This window comes from Manis pentadactyla, chromosome 12 (assembly GCF_030020395.1).
Source record: "Manis pentadactyla isolate mManPen7 chromosome 12, mManPen7.hap1, whole genome shotgun sequence".
Classification (NCBI taxonomy): Eukaryota; Metazoa; Chordata; class Mammalia; order Pholidota; family Manidae; genus Manis; species Manis pentadactyla.
Window position 1 is genome coordinate 35,393,546 of NC_080030.1, and position 16,570 is coordinate 35,410,115.

The 16,570-nt window shown below is 43.9% G+C and overlaps 1 protein-coding gene across 2 annotated transcripts in view; it reads right to left on the reverse strand.

The window, feature by feature from the left end:
* SLC22A3 (solute carrier family 22 member 3) overlaps positions 1 to 16,570 on the reverse strand; it is an 85,602-nt gene that overhangs the window by 4,154 nt on the left and 64,878 nt on the right. For both annotated transcript variants that reach the window (XM_036886782.2, XM_036886781.2), the window contains exons 6-10: positions 10,118 to 10,215; positions 9,785 to 9,999; positions 4,238 to 4,346; positions 3,391 to 3,503; positions 647 to 746 (exon numbers count right to left, since the gene is read on the reverse strand). In XM_036886782.2, the coding sequence (XP_036742677.2) occupies positions 647 to 746; positions 3,391 to 3,503; positions 4,238 to 4,346; positions 9,785 to 9,999; positions 10,118 to 10,215 (635 nt within the window). The remainder of the gene's footprint in view (positions 1 to 646; positions 747 to 3,390; positions 3,504 to 4,237; positions 4,347 to 9,784; positions 10,000 to 10,117; positions 10,216 to 16,570) is intronic.

A 16,570-nucleotide genomic window follows, 5' to 3' on the forward strand; every position in this document is an offset into this window, starting at 1 on the left:
TATCTATCTGTCCATAACTATGTATCTATCTATGTATCTATCTGTGTATGTATACATGTATGTATGTATGTATGTACGCATCTATCTATCTCCCCACCTAGCTACAGAGAGGGATTGCTATTGGATTTATTTTTAAATAAATACTATAATACACTGTTCAGCAACTTTTCACTTTATAATCAATCTTGAAAATCTTCCCATGTCATTCCATATAGACAGATCTTCCTTACTTTCATCTCTGTATACTAATTTCATGTTATGAATAATTATCATTTCATAATGAGTCTACTACTGATGCCAATTAAGTTGCTTCTGTTTTGTCAAATCATCAATTCCCTTCCTTTAGATTGCTTCTGAATTTTAACACTTTACTTGGGAATGTTTCCCTACTCATAACCACATTTAAAAGATAATATATATCCTTTTATAGCTTTGGGTTTTTTTAACATTAGCCTTTTAAATCTACTTTGAATTCTTTGCTTAAGATGTGAGATGGGGATTTAATATAACTTTTTCATCGTGGGAATTCCATTTCCTCAAGGCCGGCCCTTCCCCTGTTGTTTGAAACGCTGTTTTTACTTACCTATATATGTGTTTACTTATATAGTCATATTCATTATATTTATTTATTTGTCTCATACAATACCTGCCCAGCTTCTCTACGTCATCCACTGTCTCCGGCAAGGCTATCCCCTTGGTTTCAGGCAAAAGCATCACGAGGGCACCGCAGACAGACGCCAGGATCCCTGCGGGGTGGGGAAGGCATTACCTACCGCTGGGGGGCCCTCCGCCCTCCGTGCCTTTGCCGCCCTTCGGACGCCGCCACCACCTTCGGGGGACCCTGTGCAGCCCGGATGCCCACCATTAGCTCATTTAACGATTTCTTGCTGAGCACTTACTAAGCGCCCACCCCTCAGAGGCGATCACCTCCTGCTTCCCAGGGGCGGTAGAAGCCCCCAGAGGACGCCCCGCAGCCCTTTCCCGCACTGCAGGCTCACTGCGTCCTCTTCCCCCGTCCCCACGTCCCCCTCCCGCCTGTCCGGTCGAGCCTCGTCCCCACTTGTGCGCGTGGCCGTCCCTGGGGCCCTCCTGGGCTCCTCACTGCGGTGCCCAGTCGCGTCTCTCCAGCTCCCCTGGGCCGCACGCAGACCCTCATGCCCAGGGAGCCCCCTCCCGGCCTCACCTTGCCCTCCATCACCCCCTCTGCGGGCCTTCAGAGCCTCCCCTTTCTTCTACACCTCTTCACATCCTGGCGGTTTGCTGGTAGAAGACCCAGGGGCCCCTGCCTCTCGGCTTCGCCGCCTGGCCTCGAGGCAGCAGAGGCCGCTGCTCAGCAAGCCCGCCTCCCCCGCTTCCCGCCCGGGTCCCCCCTCCCGCACCCCCCAGCGTCCTGACCCGCTCCTGTCCCCGTCTCCTGACCCGCTGCGCTGTCACCCCTCCGGGCTCTGTCCTGGGTCCTGTTCCTCCTCCTCACTCTGGCCTGCTTCCTGGGGGGTCTCGGCCGCTCCCACATTTCTGTGGTTATCCCCATTCGGATGGCTTTCAAACCTTTGTCACTGGGCCTCACTGCTCCTCTGGCTCAGCAACCCAGGCCTCCTAGCTTCTCACGACCTGACCTGGATTTCCTGCGGCAGCTCCTGCCAGAAATGGCCAGACGGAATCTGCGTCCTCCAGCAGACCCGGCCCTCCCGGGCTCGCGGACCCAGGGCCGAGCTGCTTGCACTGCTCCTGCTGGGGCCTGGGGCGCCCCTCTCCCTGCCCGCTCTGGGCCTCACCCAGTCAGCCGTCCAGTCTGGCCAGTTTTACTTATATTTCTTGGTCTGTCCACTCCTCAGCAGCCCCACTACCAGCCCCTGAAACCCCGCCACCATGTCCTCGTCCCTGATGACACACGCCCTTCTAGCTGTCTTACTGCTAGCAGTGTCTCCCTCCCCTTCGTTTGCATATCTGCCACGAGAGCCATATTTCTGAACTGCAAATCTAACCCTGCCAACCCCAGCTTGAAACTCTTGGAAAGCTCCCCCTGCTGTTCGGATCAAGAGCAAATCCACTGGCAGGTCGGATCTGGCCCCAGGTGGTCTGGCCCCAGCCTGCCTTGCCAGCTGCATCCCCTTTCCGGCCCCACCTCTCCCACTGCAGCCCCTCCTTCAGCTCCCGGATGCTGAGAGTCCCTCCTCCTGCTCTCGGCCCGCCCTCTCCTGGAGGACCAGCCCACACTTCTCCCGGGGATAAATGCTGCTCATCTGCAGATCTCAATCTGGGCATCCTTCCTCCTCCCTGATGTTCCCCCCTTGACTCAACAGGTCAGGTGTCCCGGGGATGTGTGACAGCACCCTTTACTTCCAGCCTTTACCAGGTTTCCTCCCCAGCCAGACATTGCGGGAAGGGCCTGCCCTGTGGTAGGAGCACCCAGCTTCTCCAGGACCCCTTGCAGGCCGGCAGCAGTTGCAATGACTGGGCTCCTAGTCTACTCTGTCTTGGCTGAGAAATGGCTCTCTGCTTTTTCGTGCTGGCCACAGAATCCACACGGAGCTTGTGGATCAGATCCCATGAAATAATGTGAAATGATCTTTTTCAAAGTTCACTAGTGTCGAATGGCTAGAAGCCAGCTGTTAGGATTTTTGAATCACTCAGGATATATGCCCCCATGGACTCCACATTTTCACTGCAATTTAAATTGCTGAGCAATGAATGAAAAACGTTCTCTGCCAGGAGTAATGTGGGGAAAGGTGAGTAAGAAGGGGCCAGCCGGTGTTCTCTCTTGCTGAGGGGTGCAGAGGAGGGTGTGGGACCTGGGCAGCGCGGCTGGAACACCGTCGGGCTGAATCACCCGAAGCCCTCCCTATGCTGTGGTCCTATCTATTAAGTCTGGAGTAGGAGGGGCAGGGTATGAACTTAAGTGTATCAGAGAAGATCTGGTACATATGCGAGGGGTTCTGTGTCCTCTGTTCTCCCAGCACAGCATACTTAGCGTCAAAGCAAATGAAGATATGTCAGCAGATGTAGAACATTTAAAAATGCAATTCATTTTTAGTCTTTTAAAATATTTTTTCAAAGTGAGGTCCAGTATTTTTAAATATACTATAGGTCCAATTTGGTTCCCCAATATCATAAAAGAATGTCATAGTATTCGATTTTGACTCAGAACCTAAACAAAGAAAGCTAAATTGAATACTGTTCATCACAACCCTTTAGCATAAAGTAAATTGAAATTGTTTAGGGTTTCAGTTTTCACTGTAATCAGATTGGCTACTTAAAAATGAAACAACTTGTCATAAAAAGATTAGATAGATATCATTAATATAAAACCTAATTTTCATTATAAAGTTCTATTAATGCAAAGAACGTAGATAAAAGTGTTTAAGAACAGTATATAAAACGAGTTCTTACCGAAGATGATAAGAGGTAGTTCCAGCCAAACAGCTGCTAGCCGGAAGAGTAGAAATGGGGCTATGATCCCCCCAAAATCACACAAGCCTGAACAAAGTGAAACTCCAAAGTTTCTGTTTTAAATGAAAAATATTTAAGTAAATTCAGGATAAGTAAAATATGCAGATATGTAAGTAACAAGGAGAGAGTAACAATATTTTCCATTTCTATAGTTTTTAACTCTGAAAACAACTTGTGCCTCACTCTAAGCAGGCATATCCATTGGAACACCAGGCCACACCTGAGTAAATACTGCGCCACATGTAGGAAAGTGAGGCGGTCTACAGTGTGGGTGAGGTCATTTTCCATCAGCAGCTCATTTTCTAGCCTGGTCTGTGGCACCTTGTTGTGACAGTAAGGTGTGCCCACGAACAGTCCCCCAGGAACGGAGGCCAATTTGCAGTGCACATACGCTGTTTCATTTCATCCTTCATTGACCAGCTGTTCACAGCTCCCAGATGTGGAGTGTGGTTGGAATAGAGGCTGTAGCCTTAAACAGGGTGAGGCTGATGAAGACCCATTTAACCCACCTCTGAGCAAGTGCAATAACCAGGTTTTCTGTTTCCAAGTCTCATGGCACTTCCCCAAACCATGGTTGTGTATAAAGATACTGATAGGAGAAATACTTCTCTCAAAAAATGTTTCAATGCAGAAAGCGGCTATAACTCAAAGCATATCTTCGTTACTGACTGAATTCAGCTCAGGCTACTATATCACGAAGCTAAGGAAGCTATTTCATGGTTTTTAAGTCAAAACATTTGGCTGCAGAATTACTTAGGAGAAATCATGACATATATGTTAGAATTACCGTAATGTTGTTGGGTACAATTCTGAATTTACCAAATAAACTATTTCAAAGGCCATGGTAATCCCTAGTCTTCCCAGGGTAGCGACTGTGGTCCTCAACCATGGTATTCCTGCAGACACAGAAAGTTTGGAAGGGAAGAGTCAGGGGTCTGCTTTCAACAGAATTTCATACACCAACAAAAAGCATTTGCTTAGTGTTCTCCCAGCCCTAAAGTCTTTGCTAATTTTAAGCACAAATGATAGATACTTTCTAATATTGCAGCCAAATTTCCACAGCAATAACCACCACCAAGATGATAGCTCATATTTAGTGAACATACAATTCAAGAACTGTCTGTAGAGCAGCTGCTACAATGAAAACCAGATTCCAGGCATTGCCTTTCCTAGAAGGCCTGAACACCCTGGCCTTTTACTTTGAAGGAGTCTTTGCTTAAGCCCTTGAAAACTGCCCACAGTGGGCCCCTTTTGCCACCTTTCTGCTCATACTCTGTAGTGATAACACACAGAAGAGCTGTTTCCAACCCACCAGGAAAATCTGGACACGCAACTGACTTTATTTCTAAAGAGTAGCAAGGATTCAAGGACCGGATCTTGGAAAGGGCCACCTACGCCTGCGATGTCACTAGGGGGCATTCATTCGTTGTCATCCTCATCCCCAATCTTGCTACTTCCCCCAAGAAGTCATTCAGAAGGAGCCAGATTCCAAAATGCTAGTTGGTTCACTCATGTAAAACTGAACAGTTTCAGGGCTCTGGTTATATGAGGAAACTCTTCTGCATAGGAACTCATGGGAAATGCCAAGTGCTCTCTATGAAATATGTTCTTCCTTTTGTGTTTTAAGGGAAGAAGGAGTAAACCATTTTTGCTCCCAAGTCAATAAATTTCTTAAGAAATCTGTTTCTTAATCAAGGATGTGCAATTTATGCCATCCTTTCTTAGTGGATTTGGTATGAGGACATATGCCTGCCTGACACAGAAGCATGTCTGTTCTCCGAAGCAAAACTAAGGACGTCCAGCATGTGTCTGACTTCCGTCTTTGAAAACAGATCCTTACCCTTTTATACTTATTTAGACTCACTCAGCACTAAGGGCTCTCATGTGTTCTCTCTAGAAAATATTTAACAAATTTAAAAAGCTAAAACTTACTAAAACAAAATAATTGCCGAGGAAGGCAAGAAGAGAAAAAAAAAATGGTTTAAGAATCCAGATCATCACCGGGAAGCTCCAATTTATTATATTTTGACGGCAAACTGGCCGAGGACATCCTGGTATTTTTCCCAGATGAGAGCCCCTGTCGCTCTCATGTTATCAGTTAGATCGGGGAGTGAGCAATCATCAGCACTGCGCTGATGTGCTAGGCTGCCATCTGCTCTGGCACAGGTCAGCTGTAAACACGTGTTTTATTTAGGCTTTACTTTTTCATTAAGGGAGGGGGACTAGGAAATGCATTCCACCACTGCCTTCACTGAGCAGGAGGTGCAGAGCCAGGTGCTAGGGAGCGGAAAGTGAGAGCCAGTGCCCAGATTCCCTGGGTCCGAGCCCAAGTGGGCCACCTCTCCCTGCTCCCAGCCTGCCCAGAAGAATACCACCTGCTGCTGTGAACATAACCTGATTGTCCAGGTTAGGGTCATAAGTTCTAGGTTTTTCCTACTGAGTTAAGACTGCTACCCACGTGAGTCCCTGTGACAGCTGCAAGGACAGTTTAAGATCACAGCTGAGGCTAGGACTGTTTGCTGGGAAGAACCAAACAACAATGAGAAGCCAAATTAAAACACACACACACACACACACACACACACACGAGAAACATATGTGGTTAGCACAGTGAATACAGATAAATACCTAGTGGAGTCAATAAAACGTGCAGGAGACACTGTCAAGCTGATACCCTTGAGGAGACATGGTCTGTCCTACACACTGACCTGCATTTGACTATCTCTCAACTCATTCCAAGCAGTAGAGGCCAGTGTCTGACTACACCGGGGGATAGAGATTTTGTTGAAAAGGGTAACAAGAAATCCCAAAGGCACTGCCCTGCCCATTAACTAAAGAGTGAAATGAAAATAATTTCGCTTGTGTAAATGCTATGTGAATATTATGTGTGCACACAAAAAACTTTTGGTTATCCCAGTAACATACTAAGTTTATCTTGGAATGGCAATAGATATCTTTTGGTAGCAATGATAAAAGAAACACATGACGATTTAAGAATGAGTCCTGAATCCTGAAGCTGGAACTCCCTCCCATGGGGTCCTGAGAGCAGAGAAGGAAGGCCTCTCTGAATGGAGATCTGGTCAAGCTACTAGAGACTATTGGGAATAATACTTTAATTTTTGAAGAAAGGATGCAGGATTTTAAATATAATTTCATGTCTCCTCAGAATGTACCACCTTCTCCGAGTCCTGAAATAAAATGCAGTGAACATTCCTAACAAAGATATGTAAATAAAGATACACGGACTTTTCATCTAAAGAGAAATGAAAGTAAAAGACAACTTTTCCATGTCAGGAAGACTTACCAAAATGGTAGGCTTGTAGCCATCCTAAATAAACCCAAACAAGCCCAAATTAAAGATGGCAGATGGGTATGGATAATGAAAGCTCTTAATTATTCAGATTTTAATTAGTGTTCAAAAATTTGGGTCAAAAGCACTGAGTCTTCGATGAGCATACAACCACAAAGACTTTCTTTTTCTAGAATTTCATTCTTCAGACCATGAAAAGTCATGCTTAGTGGAGGAGGAGCCAGTTAAACTGTTCTCTATGAGAACATTTTGGAGCTCACTCCTCTAGAAGACTAATCAGTATTCTGTGCAGGGGCTATCTTCCTGCTGATGCTGTAGAGAGCTATGGACAGGAAAAGTCTTTCTAATGTTAATTCAACAGCCCCAGCAACCAAGTCCAAATGCTCCCTTAAGTGGAAGTAAGGGCTGTCTACCACAGTGAGGAACCTCTGTTAATATTTGGGACTCAAATGGAGCATTAGGGATTTGAACTTACTCTTGCCGGTCAATCATGACCGAAGGGTGGCTATAAAAACAGCCAGATCTGCAGAATAAACAAATAAAATGTGTCCAGAAAAAGAGCAATTAGTTTTCAATATTGCCAAAAACAATTCTAAAGCTTAAATCAGGGAATTATGTCTACAAAATAAAACTGATCAGAACAAACAGAAAAGTCTATGCTTTGCCTTATACTTTCCAACATAGGAAAGTGTTCTCTACAAACTGGCTTCATTTCCACTCACTTAGTTACTTCAACATCAGTTTGAACACATGGTCTTGAAAGCTGTGAGATTGTGCTGAATGCAACAAACAAAAATCATCCCAAACAGACTAAAGGCAGGTGAAACCTTCAAGGGGAAAGTTTCATTGTGAAATGACAGGCTACACTTAAGCCACTGATCTTTCTACTTTCCTAATTTCATGTGCAATGAATAGTTAATTCCTACTTCATATGTGAGAGAAGAGAAGACCTCATCTTAGGGGACTTCATTCTAAAATTAAACCTTAAATTATACAGCATCAAAGTAAAATAGAAACAACAGCAAAATCTCCAATGTTCCAGATCTGTCACCCTTCTACTTAGGTACGTGATTCCTCAGGACAGGAATTAAGTCTATCGTGTTCTCTAGACTACCCCCATTCCTAGTTTAATGGTAGCAACTAACAGAAACTACATAGACACATACTGACTTATACTGATTATACAGATTCCCCAACACTCAGAATGTGTGAATTCAAGCTACTGGGTTGAATGGTATCTCTCAAAGTTCATGTCCACCCAGGACCTCAGAGCATGACCTTATTTCAGAATAAAGTCTTTGTAGATGTGATAGTTAAGACACGGGGACAAGAAGGTCATGTGAAGATGAAGACAAAGACTGCAATGATGTCAAGGAATGCCAAGAATTGCTGGCAACCACCAGAGGCTGGAAGAGGCAAGGAGGGATTCTCATCTAGAACCTTCAGAGAGAGCACAGCCCTGCCCCCACCTGCATTTCAGATTTGCAGCTCCAGGACTGTGAGGAAGAGAATTTCCATTGGTGCAAGCCTCGCAGTTTGTGATACTTTGTTACTTCAGCCCTAGGAAACCGATTTGCTCCAGGAAAATGAGATGCATGTAAATAGTTGTGTCTATCATCACTACTCTGATATGACAGAGGACTTTACATCTCTTTTCTCTTCTGTTTACAAGATGACCATTTCTGTAATTTTATTTAAATAGGGTCCATCTGATGTTTTGGGACTTCATAAACCTTCATAAGTTATTAAACTCGGTTATAAATAATCTGCCTGTTTTGACTCAGTTCTTGCCTGATCCTCGGAGGATTCTCAAAGAAAAGACAGCCTCTCTTGTGCTGACACAAAGGACTACCAGAGAATCCAGCTCTCTCAGTAACTCCCCACCCCATAGCCCCTGGAACACAAAATAATTAACTTGCTCTAATTCACAAATTCCCTGGGAGTTTGAAAGACCTCCTCTGTCTGGTGCCTGCTCTGTTCCATGGCAGAGATAATCTGGGTTGTGTTAACAGTTTGGAATCACCCACAACCTCTGTACTGTGCGTCAGTCACCAAACCCCCCAAAATTTAAGTCTGCCACATCTCTGAAATTACCCTCTCCCATGCAGGCCTGATGTGCATGGCCTCGATTCCCACTCTCAGCGTCTCTCCTTCCTCATGGCCATTTTTCAAACTCCTGCAGCTATGAGGAGGCCACCCTCCTCCTCCTGATGCCCACAGGACCATGCCCAGGCCACTGGGGTGACCTGTGAGGCCATTCACAGCTGGCGACAGTCTCTCTGAGTCCCCTTGCCTGGATATTCCCATGATAACAAAGGACATTTAGCTCCTTACCCCTCAAAGGGGGGGGGTCACACTTCCGAGAACCGTGCTCTAGTTGGGAAAAGTCACTCCTGCCCTCCTTTCTGCCCCGTAGATTTATTTTCCTTCTTCAGACATGCCTAGTTCTGACCTCTGGGAAGCTCTTCCTGATTAATCACTTCTTGGACCTACTTTTTTTTTTCTATTTCTATAAGCTTATAAATAATTCTATTAATTCATTTATCACAGTGAGTTATGAGAGCATTAAAGTGTCTATATCCCTTACTAGGTCATGAACCTTTAGAACTCAAGAAATATGCTTTTCTTCCTTTTATAACCTGGTGTTTTGCATGGGGCCAGTGATAGAGCAGATGCTCAGGAAATATGTTAAGCATGGCCAACAACATACGGTATCATAAAAGTAAATCAGAGAAAGGTGAGCAAAAGTAAATGACATCACTATGAGCTAGATTTTGCACATCCATTTCATCCATCAATAGACCTAAAAATAGAGAAAACAGAAAAATCTGTAGAACTGATCTCATAAACAAAGTCATTATGCTGATTAAGCAGAAAATGAGTGAGGTCACTAGAGGGTGCCTGGCACCAAGATTTTGATGCAGTGGTACATTTTCTAAGGACATGAAGTCCTCATTCTTGAGTATTCTGATTTAAGATTTTTTTCAAGTTCTTAGCTGCCAAACAGATCTGGGGAATAGTTACCTTCTGACAAGAATGCAGTGACAAGGCACGCCACTCCTGCCACTAGATTGCTTGCTGCAAAGGGAAGGCGTCGTCCAAAACGCTCAATGGTTAGTAAGATCAAGAGGGCTCCTGGCAGTTCCACAACTCCTGAGATGAAAAAGTCGACATAGAGGTTGCCTCCTATAATCCCCAGGCGCATGACGAGGCCCTGATAGACCACTGCACTTGTGAACCTGGAGCAATATTGAAAGACAACAGAGAACAAATCAGAGATGACTTCAACCTGCTTTGAAGAAAGGGATGCATTGTAAATTTGACACAAGCTTTTGAATCATCACAAGTCAAACTTACCAAGCAAACATAAGTATAAGTGTGCACTTCCTCATTTGGGGAGTTCTCACCAGATCTAAAAAGGATGGATTACTAACCTCCTCATCTGTAACAGTGATCTATATAAGAGAAGCAGATTTCAGTAGCAATATATAGCAAGAAACACCTGCATATTATAGATTTGTCATTGACCAGATTCCAAGCCACCTAACCAAATGATCTCACTGAAATGACCAGGGTCTGCCCTATCAAATCTGAAAATCTGAGAATGCAGTCTGGTTATCCAGCCTTTTTTAATAGTCATATTCACAATGATGAGTCTGCTGCACTGAGAATCCATTCCTAGGTGAACATCCGCAGTACCGTATACTAAGCTGCTCTGAGTGAACAAGGGAAGAAAGTGCATTCTAAAATAAAATACATTTGTGCACTTATTAACGTGGAGGAAATGGGTGTAAAAGTGGCAATGTAGGTGGGGTCCTTTATTAAATCCTCAAACCTTACGTTGACAAATGAGATAGAGTAATGTTAAGTTCAAAAGCAAGCGTGGCCCCAAAGGTGTCATTTGCTCCTGTCTGTTTACTGGAATCTTGCCGCTTTCCGGTCTTCCTTCTTCCATGAGCCCTGGAGCTCGTGGAGGGCAGGGGCTGTATTACAGCACCAAGCCAAGTGCCTGGTGCTCAACCAGTGTTTGGCCACAGACTGAGTGTTCAAACAAGAAGTCAAGTGCCTTGGCCACAGAGTGTGGCCCTCAGTCTTTGTCCTATTCAGTGAGAACCCTGACTGGTAAAGATGGGACCCCTCCTGTCTGATTATCAACTTCAGATCTGGTCCAGACTGAATGGAAATCTAAGCAAAATTTCCCCACACCTTTGAGCCAAGTTTCTTCCCAAGCAGCCGCAGGCATCTGACTTAGAGGAAATTCACACCAACAGTACTTTCTCAATCACCTATTTGAAACATTATGGTCACCTGAAGCTCGATACCTCCTGCCCATGCCTGCTCCAAGGAAAGTCTCACACACACACACTCACTCACATGCACACACTCACACTCACACACACACACACACACACACACACACACACACACACACACACACTCTCTTTCTCTCTCTCTCTCTCCTCTCTTTCTCACACCAGAAGACTGCAACACGGATGTCTGTGGGTCACTTCCTTTTCCTGCATCTTTCCAGCACTGCATTTCTTCTATACCAAGACACATATTTTGCACATTTTAACAACTCTTCAATTGGGTGCATCTTACAACGCAGCTGGTAAGAAAGCAATCTGTCACTGTTTAGATAGCATGGGTTTTTTTTTAATTTAGTGGTACATTTAGTGATGAGGTGTCTTAAAACAATAGTGCCTTGGAGTCAGTGAAACAACAGCAGTTTCCACGGCAGTACCCATGGAAGACAGCTAACTGATTCCACCACCCATTCCTCCCTTCTCCCTTTTGATAACAGAATCCACTGAATTTTAGTTGAGCACATGGCTGCTTAGCTAAAGTCACATTTTCTAGCCTCTCAACTATGGGTGGCCTGTGGCTAAGATCTCAGGAATGAGGTGGGTGTAGGAGCCAGGTGTACACCGTCTGGACCCAACCCTTCAAAGAGGAGATGGCTTGCTCTTCATCTAGCGCCTTCTACTTCCTGAGGAACGGGAGAAGCTGCTGGTGAACCCGCTTCATCTACACAATCTGCCACTGGTGGTGGTGGAGAAACCAGGTAAACAGAGCCTGGTTCCTGGAGGGCCTCAGGGAGCACAGCTGCCTCCCAGGCTGGGCTGCTCACCTCCGGGGGGAGGAGAAGGACCATTTTTGTTTTTGTTGTCACTGCACATTTTGGGTCTCTGTTTCAGCAGCAAGTTGGCCTACACTCTAACTAATACAATGCTTATTAAAAGTCCTGAGCTAATCATCTAAATTCTAAAACCCCAATAAAAGATTTATTTATTTTTTACTTCACATTTGCTGTTCCAAAAATAAGGCAAGAATACTAAAAGTGAAAAGATTTAGTATAGTACAACAATATATGATTACATAGTTGGTTATCAAAATGTTTTCCACAATAAGTTTCTATATATTGCTCACATTAAATGGTAACTTCTATGGAGTGTGTAATACTTGCTGGATTCTGGGCTAAGTACTTTACACGGACTAGTTTATTTAATTTCATCAAAACTCTCTAAAGGTAGTACTTTTATTAATTCTATTTTATAAATAAGAAAAACAAGGCTTAGGACATTAAGGATTAGATAGAAGGAAGAGAGCTGAGTCTGGATTTGAAATCAGGCAGTTGACAGAGAGCTGACTTCTTATTCCCCACACTGCACTGCTGCATGTATAAGAAGCTCCTTATCCTAGAAAACTGCTTTGTAGTTGATGGTCACTTCTGTGTATTTTAAAAGAAGGATATTATGCACTTGACCATAATCTTTAGTTAAAACTCTGTTTCATAGAAAAGTTATTTTGACTAAAATAACTTAGATTTTGAGGGTAGTGTGAGGGCAGTTTCCTTCTGTGGGTGAATCACTTTCCCAGGGGTTCTTTGCTTTTCACTCGGGGTTTCTCTGCAACTCAAGACATTGCTTGGCCCAGTCATGCTCATTGCAGATGCCTCTGCTCTCTGCAGAGAGTCCCTGATGGCTGCTCAACACGGACACATCTGCACCACTGTTCACCCAGTGCTCACAGGTGGCAACTGTTTTCTTTCCTTCTCAAAAGCAGTATTCTCAACAATGTATTTATTACGGGTTCTCTTACTTCCTCTTCAGGCTTCTGATTTCCTGCCTGTAGCTATGACTTCTATCCACCAGATCAGACTGTGGACAAATTTGTTTTCTTTCAGGTCCCAATTGTCCACATCTCATCGTTCAAAGGAAATCATACATTATGTATTTCAAGTTCTCTGCTCAGTTCAGGTAGATAACTTGACATCTATGTACTTTATACATTTTTCAATTACTCATGGTTCTTAACTCTTTCTAACTGATTAAATAACTAAGCATCTCTTGCCTTCATGTTAGCTCTGCAGATGTCAGTTTTTCCCGATCACCAGTCTCCAGGCTGGTGAAGTTACCACAGGACCACACAATTATGACAACAAGGCAACAGAAGTCTGATGGTCTAACCCAGAGGTCGGCAAACTTTTTCTGCAAAGGGCTGGACCGTAAGTACTTCGGGGGGGTGTGGGCTATGCAGTCTCACTCGGAACAATTTAACTTTGCCATTGCAGTGCGAGAGCAGCCATAGATGAGTGCATCAGTGGAAGACTGTGACTGGGTCCCATAAAACTTTATTTACAAAAATAGGCAACAAGCCAGGTTGGCCCACAGGCTGTAGGTTGCTGACCCCTCAGTTCCCTTACAATGAGGGAGAAGCTGAGACACAGGGAGGCTAAGCAGCTTTCCCAGCAAGGAGCTGAAGCAGGAGGTTGATGCCAAAGGCCGCATGGCTAAGCATCATGGCATACTCCTTCTCCAGAGAATAATATGTATTTTATTATTAAAAAGAATGCTTATATCATCTCAATAATGATTCTCACATGGCAGTGGGATTATGATGTCATTTATTTTCTTCTTTTTGACTATAAATATCCTCTTAAATTAAAATGTGAACCTATATTATTTTTTGTAACAAAAGAAAAATAGCTCACTTTTAAAGTAAGGGATTTAAATGAGACACTCCTGTACCTTTTTGCTTTTGACTCAGTATCATTCTTTCTCTGTCTTAATAGAACCCCCACTACACCTACCCAGCCCTCTCACCTGCCAAGTCATCAATTCATGTTCTCTGCAGAGCTGACCGGGTTTTCAGTTACAGGGGAGGGCCTGATAATTAATCGAAGCCTAGTTCCATTCTCTGTGCTAGCGATTGGCCATGCGACCCCATTCTGAACTATGGAGGAATACGTAGGTGACCCAGGTTGAGCCAAGGAGAAAAGTCCTGGGGAAGTCCCTCACTGCTCTTAAGTCAGAGGTTCCTGAAGGCATCTCTCTCTCTCCCCTTTGGGAGTTAATGAGGAAATGGTGGCCTCAAATAGGTCTCAGCAGCCACACTACACCCAGGAGGGAACCAGTTCAGTGATGAGGCCGCCCTGTCAGCATAGCAGACAGAGGGAGAAACCATGGCCTGATGAGGTTGCTGAGACCCAGGTCTGGCCAACCCTACATGATGCTGTAACTCCAGATTTCCAGATACACAAGCCAAGAAATGGGCTTATCGTCTAAGCCCATTTAATTTGGTTTTCTGTTACATGTTCCCAAAAGCACAGTTATCTGGGGAATTCAGTCCAGAATAATGCTTTTGCATTAATAACTGAGTATTATAGACAAAATAATTTAGTACAAAAAAAAGTAAAATAGTTGCTTCAGTACTTAGGTTTACTTGATAAAAATATTTAGTATTTGACTTTATTTCAAACTTTAAAAATTTAGAACCAAACCATCACATGATCTCCACTTTTCCAAAGCACAAGCTTAATGCCTATCCTCTACTAAAAGACTATGAAGCGCTGGTCAAAACCAAAGGTAATCGAGACCATAAAACCAATCTTCCCTGTCCAGCAAATGAGAGGATTAGTAGTACTTTCAAATAGGCGAGTGTTTTGCCAATTTAAGAACAAATCCAGCTGGTCTTTGATTTACTAACATGTTCTCCACGATGACGCAGATAATCTGAAAGATGACCCACTTTCTGGTGTCCAAAGACCATGAGAGACTAGAAGCCGTATCTTGGATGGAATTCATCCAGCGAAGTCTTGGCAACTCGTGGGCCATGACTCCTGCAGCTATAACTCTTTTACAACAATTCCCAGCTCTGCACTTTGAAATTAAGCTGTGCTTTTTTTCTATTGCCAAAGGGTTCCCAAATTTTGCTTCATCTGAGTCAGATACAAAGAATAGAAGTGGTTTATCGGGTTCCTATACCTATAGATTTTTAGATAGATAGATAGATATCATATGAAATGTGCTTTTCGAGATATAAGTGACATACAGTAGAATTCAGCCATGTTAACTGTATGTTGACAAATGGGTCAAATGATATAACCACCAACCACCACCACGACAGCCATGATATGAACATACCACCATTACCCAAAAAGTTTCCTCCTGTTTCTCTGCAGTCAATCCTTTCCCCCCACATTTGCTTTCTATCATTACAGTGTGCCTTTTCTAGAATCTCATATAAACCAGGCAGTACATTGTCTTTTGTATCTGGCTTGTCATTGTGCTGGTCCCACGTTGATGTCATCTGCAGGGTGCCCACCTGCTTTAATGTGGAAGGCACCCAGGCGATGCTCTTGGTACATTTGTCTGTTTGGAGACTTGTTGCCTTGTTACATCACTCGCAGAAAAGGGTGCTGCTCCAGGGAAGCCGCACGTGTCTGTTTCCTCGTATTTATTTACTGAGCTGACTGCTGTTTGCTCTATCCATATCTTAGCTGTCTTTTAATTCTGCCAAGATTTTTGTTTTACATCAACAGTGATGTACCCGATGTTAAGGGAGTATTTTATTCGTCTTTCTTTGATTAATTTAGCTCTATTTACAGTTCTTCCTGGGGACTTTCTGAAACATTTCTTCAAGTTGACATTTTAATTTAAATCGCCAAAGAAGAGAAAGACATTATAAATAGCAATCTGTTATAAATAATGGTGCTCCCCCGATGGGGGACTGGTTTCTGGTCAAGAAAAACAACTATCGAGGATCAGGCCAAAGAAGCTGTATTTCACTCAACATTTTCTTCCCAGTATATTGCTTAAACTCTATGAGCCTTACTTCTCTCATCAGTAGCATGAAGATAGTAACACTTACTTCATTCCTATTTTGAAGATTCAATTAGGTAGCCCGTCTGTACACACACACACACACACACACACACACATCTGGCACACCATAGTGCTCAGTAATGGAGGCAGTCAACATTAATGTTATTTTTAGAACAGTTTAGAACTATTTTACTCCCAGATGATAATCCACCTGGTACATGTTATCTTTTCAGTTAGTAATTTATAACTGATGCTATAAATGCATAAAGGGTGAATGCATTTCAATGAATCACTTTGCAAAGAGAACTGTCATTGTGCTTTTTTTTTTTTAGGAAAGGATTTCTTTTTACATTGTATTTTCTTAAGTATACCAGATATTTGCCGCCAGTTCGGCGCTGTTGACCTGGCGGGCCTCAGGCAGGGAGACTCCTGTGAGTGTACGCACAAGCAAAGGACACTCGGAACTTGCCACTTAAAGCGTGCGCTGTGAGTCAGCTGCGTGGCCATCATTTGGGAGCTTGGTAAACACGCTCCACCCCGGACTAGGGAATCCGAATCTGCATTTTAACAACATCCCAGAAGATGTGTGGAAAGGACTGATCTTCAACAGATTACAAGCTCTGCCTCACCTGCTGCTCTTAGCATTTATTCTTCCTGGTCTGAGCAGGAATGGGAGTTTTCTAGGCTGAGGAGGGGATCCGCA